This window comes from Morone saxatilis, unplaced genomic scaffold (genome assembly GCF_004916995.1).
Source record: "Morone saxatilis isolate NCDOM2014 unplaced genomic scaffold, NCSU_SB_2.0 Contig19, whole genome shotgun sequence".
In the NCBI taxonomy this organism is placed as follows: domain Eukaryota; kingdom Metazoa; phylum Chordata; class Actinopteri; family Moronidae; genus Morone; species Morone saxatilis.
In genome coordinates this window covers 412,057-421,722 of record NW_023339751.1, presented here as the reverse complement: position 1 = coordinate 421,722, position 9,666 = coordinate 412,057, and the positions used below count along the sequence as shown (strand labels likewise).

At 44.1% G+C, this 9,666-nt stretch overlaps 1 protein-coding gene across 1 annotated transcript in view; it reads right to left on the bottom strand.

Annotated features, from left to right (window-relative positions):
- Positions 1 to 9,094, bottom strand: part of thada (THADA armadillo repeat containing) — a gene marked incomplete in the record, with an annotated part of 71,220 nt that extends 62,126 nt beyond the window's left edge. Inside the window, 19 exon segments of the mRNA XM_035664215.1 lie at positions 434 to 570; positions 677 to 812; positions 901 to 1,129; positions 1,260 to 1,405; positions 1,960 to 2,083; positions 2,166 to 2,273; positions 2,594 to 2,749; positions 2,855 to 3,009; positions 3,569 to 4,272; positions 4,365 to 4,588; positions 4,831 to 4,925; positions 5,362 to 5,555; positions 5,662 to 5,710; positions 6,307 to 6,339; positions 6,426 to 6,574; positions 6,682 to 6,812; positions 7,634 to 7,743; positions 7,821 to 7,901; positions 9,017 to 9,094. Coding sequence (XP_035520108.1) covers positions 434 to 570; positions 677 to 812; positions 901 to 1,129; positions 1,260 to 1,405; positions 1,960 to 2,083; positions 2,166 to 2,273; positions 2,594 to 2,749; positions 2,855 to 3,009; positions 3,569 to 4,272; positions 4,365 to 4,588; positions 4,831 to 4,925; positions 5,362 to 5,555; positions 5,662 to 5,710; positions 6,307 to 6,339; positions 6,426 to 6,574; positions 6,682 to 6,812; positions 7,634 to 7,743; positions 7,821 to 7,893 — 2,953 coding nt within the window.
- Positions 9,095 to 9,666: the final 572 nt, after the last annotated feature.

The following is a 9,666-nucleotide window of genomic DNA, read 5'->3' as shown; positions in this document are numbered from 1 at the left end:
TGAAGTGTCTCAGGTTCATTAGAGGCGTTTACGAGACACTCGTTAGTGACTACAGTTTCCTACAGCTTTCATCTGACTGTAACATCAAGTAATGGTCAAATTCATTTTCAGAAAATGTATCTTCTCCACCTATTAGTCATTAAAAGTCTATTATATTTTTGCACGTGTTGTTAATCCAAACAAAAATGTCGCTTTCATGAAAATTCGATTCTATTATCAGACTGAACCAAAAAGAGTCCTGCATCATGTACCAATCTGGTTTACTCCTACCAACTAGCTTAAGTTTCATCAACTAACAAATGTAGCGATCGAGTAGGCTAAAATACATATAAAATCTCCCAGGATTTGTCATTTAATCAATTTCAAGGCTTACCCATGACTGGAAAACTAGTCCTCTAAATTTCCAGGTTTTCCAGAACGTGTGGGAGTTTACCTGAGTCTGTATCCATTGGGATGAGTCCTTCAGGGGAGGAGCTCTGGACTACAGGGGAGACCACATCAGACATCCTGTAGCACACAGCAATGAGCTCTGACACCAGACATCTCCACTGCTCGGTCCGGCTCAAACTCCTGATACACAGATATTAAACCAATAAGATGGTGGTGGGTGAATTTGTTCTTCAAATACATGCTGTTAGACCCAAACTGAAGCAGGTTTTTAAGGAGGAGTTCTCACTCAGTGTTGAGATGCTGCAGGACCGCTGTGATGCAGTGGGCTCTGCCATAGAGAGGAGAGGAAGCCGCTGCCTGCAAGAGAGAGGACTCCGCCTTCGACACCTCTAACTGCAGACAGTGCAGTAAGAACTGAACCACTGAGGACAGAAGAGCCATACAATCCTTACATTTAACACAATATATTCACACACATACATTTATTAGGGCTATGCATCTGGATCTTACCAGCCAGTGTGTTGAGCTCCAAGGTAACTGCTTCAGAAGGCTGTGGCGGCGGGGAGGGAGGCTGGAAATCTAAGCCCTGCTCCTGCGCACAGTGCAGCAGAGTCTGGCTCAGGTGCGGCTGGTGGAGCAGCAGGTTGAGCAGGTGGGCTGCTGAAACGCTGTCAAAAGGCCTGGTGCTGGTACTGAGGTCCAGAGCGGCCCGAAGGACACCACACATCCTCTCCTGATCCTGACATCATATCATAACATCACATCACTGAAACATCAACCTCAAAGTGCAGTAACGGTGCTATAAAACATCAGCACCACATTTTAAACTTAATTTCAGTGTAGTGACTGAGCTCGGTCCTCGTATTAACCTGCAGGCCCACAGCTGATGGCGGGAGTTGCCGCAGTAACGTCGAGGCCAGCTGTTTGACTTCCAGGAAGTTGCTGGCGACGCAGTAGAGGACATTCTGAGCATGGTCAGAGGTCACAACTTCACCGAGGGCAAACACGTTGGGCCCTGAGGAGAACGAGCGGGGTAGAGGTTAGGAGAGGAAGAGGTAGAGCGCACAAAGAGCCAGCTGGAGCGTCAGGTTGGCATCAGAGTAAAGAAGCTGGCCAGTGGTGGATAGACTGCTGGTTCAGGCATCAACAGAAAGATGTACTTCAGAGCTGTGAGCTGAGACAATGTGCCAAGCATCATCACGGAGGTGTCCTTGAGTAAAGCACTGAACTCCTCTGAACCTTTGGTGAACCTTTGCAACATTTACATGTGCTATATATACTGAACAGCAGCTTTTTGGTGTCAAGGACCCCCAAACTGATACACATCAGGCCTGTATTTGATAAGATGTAGTCTCTGATACCCGTCTGATAAGATTTGGTTATTTCTAACTGTCGATACTGTAGACTGGCAGATTAACACTAAGAATAGTCGTTAGTTAGATAATAAGAATTGAATATTTCCTATTTTTCTGGGGACCCTCCTCCAGGACAAATTTAAAAGGTCTGGTGTGGTACTGAAGTAACAACACAGCTGAGATGTTTGTGAAGTCCGATGTGCAGTAGGCGTACCTGTGCTGAAGGTGAAGAGCTGGCCCAGCACACACAGCAGGTGGAGCGACATCAGGCATTTAGAGAAGGAAGCTCCAGGAAGCAAAACCTCCAGCAGGCTCACACACACCCAGCGCAGGAACTCCTGCATAACAACAAGTTTATTTTTATGAAAACAAAAAGACTCCGCTGGTATTGTTGTGTTCAATGTGTGTGGTTCTGTATACCTTGTACAGATGTAGTGTCTGCTGGTCTCGGTCTCTCTGCTCCTGGTCTCTCTCCTGGATCAGCCTCTTCTGCAGCAGCAGAGTGCTGTCCTTCATTCTACAAAGCAACTGTACAGCAGAGGAGGTAAGGCTCCATTAAGTTGATTTGATCATTAACATTAACATCACCATGTGTTTTTGAGGTTTTCTGAACTAGATTATTTTCATGACTGGAAAACTTAATTATCTCTAAAGTAAAACACCATCATACACATGCCCACATGTCAATAAGTGGTGATTTCTTTCCACTTCAAGCACTTTGTGAACTTTTGAACTTGTGAACTTGTGCCTGTAGGGGGAGCTAGAGTTCCAGCAGTCCTAGTGTTAAAGATAAATCCTGCTTAACATTGAAAATAACACACACCAGAGACAATGTGAGGTGTACTGACCTTCTTCAGCAGGCTGACCGTCTGCTGTCTAACACCTGGTGACTGACTGTTAAGATTCGGTGGCAGGAAGTGGCGGATCAGATCCATTTCCTGTGAGGTCACAACTTCAGTGCTGCGGTGGCTCTCGCACACTAAGCCCAAAGCGTCCATCCTCACCTGGGCGGTTGGATTTGAGGACACATAAATTAAAGACATATGCTGCACAAAATGTATAAAAAGATTTTTAAAAAAACACATAAAACTGGACACAGACACACTCACCTGATCATGTTTGTGCACCAGTGCTTGCTGCAGTAGGGAGAGGGGCACCAGTCCCCCCCACAGACCCTCCTCTGAGGATGGAACAACACCCTGGGCTCTGGCTGCTCGCAGGCACGTCATGAGAGCTCCCAGTGCACCCCTGCTGCCCGAGGGACCTAACGGGGACAGAAGAACTGAGACTGGTTCTACATTTACATTCACCTGCCAGGACTGTGTTACAGAATGCTCCCATTGTTAAAAAGACAGTAGGAACAAGATCTTTAACTTGTGGAGAGACGTTCATGTGCAGCCGACATCCAGAAGGACAGAGAGACACTAGAACTGCAGATATTCAGGGCGTGAAGGGCTGTTCTCATATATATATTCTGTTCAATGAATAGTTTATATAAAGTGACTACATGGAAATTTGTATTACATTACTTGTTGAGTATCACAAAGATTATTTCTCATTATTTAGAAAATTTGTGCAAATTCTATAGTAAAATAAATGGAATGTCTTTAAATATAAGGACTTACTTGCGGGTCACACGGGTACTTTAACGTCCTGCGAACCACGTTCAAGCAGAGAGAGGAAGAGAAAGAAAGAAAAAAGAAAGAAGAAGAAAAGCGCACTGGTGACTCGAGACGGTGGACCTGGTAATCATTCAATAGAGCAAAATCTGAAACAATGGACGCTCTTCTATCGTCATATCGAACCACTGATGCAGACGTTACCTGCGCTGCATGGCGGCGTGTCCTGCAAGGCCTCCACCATGTGTGCCAGACTGGACGGGCTGCAGCGTAGCAGCTTGGGCAGGAAATAGTCCAGGATGTATGTGGTCTGGTCCAGTCTGGCACGGCACAGCACCTGTAACAGGGGGGTTACCCACGTCCGGTGCCAGGGCTCCATCCAGTCCTCTGTGGCCTCGCCGGCCAGCTGTGCCCTGTGGCTGACAAACAGCCTCTCCAGGAGGTCGCTGGCGTAAGGAGCCAGGGTCTGGTCCCCCATCAGGCCCAGCAGACATGAAGGCAGCTGGGGCTGGATGTGAAGCAGGTACCTGGCCCCGTAGAGCTCCACGAGGCAGCCCAACGAGCCGTACTTCCCCCTCATGTGCCACTCCAGTCCCAGCAGACTCTGGGTGAGCTCTGTGACGTAAGAGTCCTGGGTTGGGTCAGAAGTGGAGGGGTCGGTGTGCTGATGGAGGAGGAGGAGGTTGCGGAACAGAGAGCGGGTTTGGTGGCGGACCCCGTCCAGTGGGTGCTCCCAGTGGGAGTAGATGTGCTCCAGCAGGTGTTGCTGTAGCTCTGAACCTCCGCTGAGGGACTGCTGGAGGCGAGGGGGGCAGGGCTGGCTCTCGCCCTGCAGGCAGTCCAGGGCCGCGCTGCTCCACAGGGTCAGAACCCGAGCCACCACCATGGCTGTGCTGGACTCCTTTATGCTGAAGAAAACAGACTGCTGGTTCACACTAATCTTCAGATGGTTTTTAATGATGGAGGGTTACAGCGTGGAGTCGTCAGTTAGCGGACGTACCTGACATCGAGATCCAGCAGTGTGTCCGGGACCAGCAGCAGCAGCTGTTCCCACTGGGGCCCAGGGAGGGCGCCCTTCCAGCTCAACATGGCCAGAGCGCCATGACACAGGTACAGAGAGACACCCGGCGGGCGACCACTGGTGCACAGACCCTCACACCTCTGCTTTAGCCACTGAGGGGCCGAGTCCAAACCCTGGGCTGAGCTACGCAGCAGACTGCACACCTGACACACACACACGAGATGGACCAAGAGAATAACTGCAGGTTCCACATGGAAACTGTTTTATTATTATATTATTAGAGTAGTTATATTATTGTACTACTGTTAAACTTGCTGTGCTACATGTTAAATTCAGATTGTATTTATTTATTTATCATCACTTTAGAAGACAATCTCATTCAGAACAGCAGTAAATATTCTCAGATATTATGTGCACAATGCTGAATTCTTCATTTTTAACTCACCACAGAAGCAACTTTGTCTCCACAGCCGATGACAGACCTGATCAATAACACCACAGCCATGCCGGCCGTACTCTGGACGGACTGGATGAACTCCTCTAGAGACAGGAGGACGAATGGAGCACGAACACATGTTTGTTTATGGTTTCTTATTTCTCATTTAAAATTAAAGAACAATCAGGAGTTTGTGAAGTTTATTTAAAATGTTAAACTTTGATACTACTAGTATAAAAACAGCAAAAAGTAAAAATACAGTCCTAAACGTATAAGATAAGATAATAGCTAATAAAACAGATAATAAACAACCTTCACACACTGCTGGTAAAGAAAAAGTCATACATATCAACACAGATTATTACTCTTAAAACAATAACGATAATAAGATTTTATATTATTATTATTTACTATACTCTGACTATAAAGAGGGGAACCAAAACAGCATAAAAACAGGCGGAACAAAAATAAAGTAGCGAGGTCTCCATGTGTACCTCCATCAGCTGGCTCTCTGTATGTGCTGTTCTTACGTGTTCTTACCGTCAGTGAGGATGTGTATGTAGGAGCCCAGGAGGCTGCTCAGCGTGTCTTCCAGCTCGCACTCACTCTGCTCAGCCTCCAGGGCGGCGCTGATGGCCTCCTGAGACCTCTGGATCACCAGCATGGAGGTCTTCACCGCGGCCAGACAGGACTGCATCAGCTGGGCCTGGGCAATGTGGCGCCCAGCTAGACCGCTAGAAAAGAGAAATTAAAAGAGAAATGAAAGGGAATGTAGCTGCGTGAGGCCCAGTGTGTAATATGTTATAAAAAGACAGAGAGAGACTGAATATGCCTCTTTACCTGTTCTGGTGAAGGTATTCACTCAACCCCTTGTGAAGGAACTGCAACACTACACAGAGGAGAAGAGAGGCAGACACGTTTTCACTATTATATGATCAGGGTTATATTTACATATTCCAATTAAGACACGTGGGACATTTATCACAGTTTGTCTGTCGGCTCTGTACGCTGTCAACAGACCAACCAGCAGTTTGAGAGAGATACAAAAGAAAAACCCATATTTCTGGTCACAAGAAGAAACACACTGACTTCTAAAGTAGAGCTCAGGACAGATATTGATTATCGTCCAATAATGGGAAAATGTATATTGTTATGAATTGTTGGGATACTTAAATTACAGCCTATAAACTATCAGTCAATAATTTGTATGTAAAACAACTGATAGTCTTTATCATGCTTGTCATACAACAGTGTAACCTAACAGGTTAATGTGAGTATGCATAGCTGCATGTAAACAGGAATATTAGTGGAACAAACATTTTCATTAGCCATGTAAACAGCTTAATAGGAATATTGTCTTTTTCAGAATAAGAGTAAATAACTGAACATTTAGTGCCTGTAAGCTTCGTCACTGAGAGGTTTTACTCATCAGACATTCCTCTCTGTAACTTTCTTTAACTGTTAAAGAGTAAGTTGGACACTAACCTTCAGGCAGCAGTTTGTGGACACATCTCTCACCTGCAGATGGAGAATGTTGGAAGGGTAGTTATTTATCTGAACAGGAAGTGAGATTTATCCGTCTGTGGGTGAGAGCAAACACTCACCGAGAGCGAATCCATCCAGACAGGCAGCGACGGAGTCGACCACGTGTGGATACCGGTCTGGAGCCGGGTCGGACAGACAGTCAGACACGCAGGCAGACAGACGGTTCACAGCGCGCTCTTGTAGCCAGACGGGTACTGAAGCTAAGGCACTGAGAGAGCACAGACACATTCACAAAACATCCAGAGGATAAAAGCAGCTCCTGACTAACTGCTGGAGTTAGTTTGGTAGTTTGGGTTTTCCTTTCTGTCCTCGTACCTGGCAATGGCTCTTCGTAGGGGGTTCTTGGCCTGCAGGGAGGTGTAGACCAGAGACAGGGTGTGCAGACAGGCGTCTAGAAGAGCTCCATCAGGCTGCTCCTCACTCAGCGCCTCCAGCTGGGACCCTGCCTGGAGACAGGAGGGACACACAGTGCATAGAATCTGTATGGAAGCACTCCCTCCACATAAGGAATGACATAAAGCAACTAATGGGAAGTAACTAAGTACAAATACTTTGTTACTGCACTAAAGGAGTCTTTTAAGGTAGCTGTACTTTACTAGTGTATTTAGTAACTTTTTACTTTATAACAGGCTCATTACTCGTTAGTTTTAATATATCTGAGGGGAATTATTGATTGTCGGTAGAAATGTCCTTCAGAGAAACCAAAAGAGTACTTTTATACTTTGAGGATACAGCAGAGCCAGTACTTTCTCACTTTTACTTGATTAAAGAAGTTAAATCAGTACTTTTACTCAAATATCTGTACTTCTACTAGAGTAAAGAACATCTGTACTTTTGCCTCTTCTGGTCGTTGGTCCATAAAATATCAGAAAGTCTTTGGAAGAAATTGTTTTCCAGGCTGCTCGTCCGTTCTGACCACAGTCGATCTGTTTTTCTCTAACATTAATTTGACCACAGCTCGGACTAACATACAATTTAAGTGTTCCAGAACAACACAGATTATTTCCAGGATATTTGGTCATTTGAATCAATTTCCAGCCTGGAAAAGTACTCTCTAAATTTCCAGGTTTTCCAGGACGTGTGGATACACTGAAAGATGTTTCCTAAAGCTGAAGGTGACGTCCTCAAACACAAAGATATTCAGATTAAACACTTACTTAAAACAATGAAGCTATTAAAATAAGAAGTGATTCATTGATTAGTTTACACAGAACTGATACATTAACTCATTGTTGCGGCTCATCGCTCCAATAAAACAACCGTTTACCTTTTTAACCAGCTGGATCTGCTGCACGGGCTCCGTCAGCTCCAAACAGGACTGCAGGGTCTGAGCCAGCTGCCTGACTCCATCCTCTCCTCCACCCACAGAGAGGGACGCTGGCAAAGATCACACACAGCTATTAATCACTTAGTCACCGTAATGCGTTTGCTCGTCAGCACTTTGGCCACGTTACCTATCAGCTGGTGCAGTTTGTCCTCATCCAGAACCACGGCCTCCACTCTGGCCGTCTTCTTCTTCACCACCATGACTCTGCCTGAGTGAGTGAGGAGCAGCAGCGGTTACATTCAGTTCATCAGTGTAAAGCTTTATTCCCACATTATAAATGGCCTTGTTATTGGTGGTTCACTTTAAATACGTCAACCCTATAAACCCTCACTCTCTCTCAGACAAAGTATCACATTACAGCCACACAGGGTTGTGTTTGGGCAACAATCTGCTTTTTTAAGGAAAACTGACAGTCTAAAGAACTCTCCACCATCTGGATCAAATCTGAGTTTAACAAGGTTTTTATGGAAGCAGAACAATGAATTATCCTATAACATCCAACATCAGAGCCAGTTTGTCTCACAGCTGGAGGTTTGAACACAACAATCAATACAGCAGATTAGAGAATGCAATGTCACTAAATCAAACATCACAATATGATATTCTAAGTGTGACATTTAAACAAAAAGCTTTGCTATTAGAAAAGTAAATATATGCAGAAATTATTAATAAATTAACAATTACTATATTAAACACCTTTTTTTGAAATGAATACTTTTAAAAATCTAACTTGTGTCTGTACAGCTGCAGCTGAGAAAGTTTCCTGTTGTTTTCAGATTATTCCTTTCTTCAATCAGAAGCAGGATTTTCTATATGAAATAACTTTCTCAGCTGCAGCTGTGACAACACGAGCAGGTAAACACAATAAAATCATCGTTGGCTAAATGAAATCAATGAAATGAAAGGAGAGATCTTTAGGGAACAAACTGGGTTGTAGAGAAAGTTCCCTAAAGTATGAGGAAAACTCATTTGTGAGATTTAATCATCAAAATTCATCAACATTTGTGCTTTTCCACCAACGTCCTGCAGGGATTGTGTTCCCTATGTAAAGTCCAGCAGCTGTTCTCTAACTGTCACTGTGTGTGCATTAATATCACAGGAACTATCCAGAATCAGTGAATCAGTTGACTCACTGACAGAAAAGGAGCTTGCTGATGTTAGCTGCTAACTATTAGCTCCTGAGCTGCCTGTCACTGACTCTATTTCCGTCACTCAAACACACAGACACAGAAAACACCGAAGCAATAAAAGAATAAAACAACGCTCCCAAAAAGAGCCGAGCACTTCAGTTAAAGCTTCAAGTGAAACAGAAGAATCCTTCACCTCAGTTCAGCATGTGCTTCACTCTCAGCTCCTCAGCTGCAGCTGGAACCGGATGTCAAGCTGCAGCACACAGCGCTCACTTCCGGGACTCAGTTTTCACAATAAAATCACACAGATTACACAAATAACTAAATAAAAGCAGGGATGTTGGGAAGCTACGGAAGCTATTGCATTCACTTGAAATTTTATTTTTTTGGTTTGTTTTTCTGAGAAATTATTTGTGTTTTTCAGAGTCTTTTTTTTTTTTGGTTTGTTTTTCGGACAATTTTTTTTCAGATTTTCTGAATAATAATAATTCTTTCGTTTTTTTCTGAGTTTAGAGAGCATTTGTATGATGGAGTATTAGGGCCATACTAAGAGAATATATTGTTGGGGGGGGATTACGAGAATAAAGTCATAATATTTATTATTTGAATTATTCTCGGAATTTAAAAAAATAATAAAATATATTTTTTTCTTAGTGGCCTTAATACACCGTCGTACATTTGAAACAATAGACGCATTCTTACTTTATTGAGACTCGACTTTAACCGAACACCAAACATGACAGTTTTTAGTTCAGTCCAGTTACTAATGATCTGTTTTCAGACACTGGCGATGATCTTCTTTAAGTGCAATATAGATGTTATTATCATAGTGTGTCACTCTAC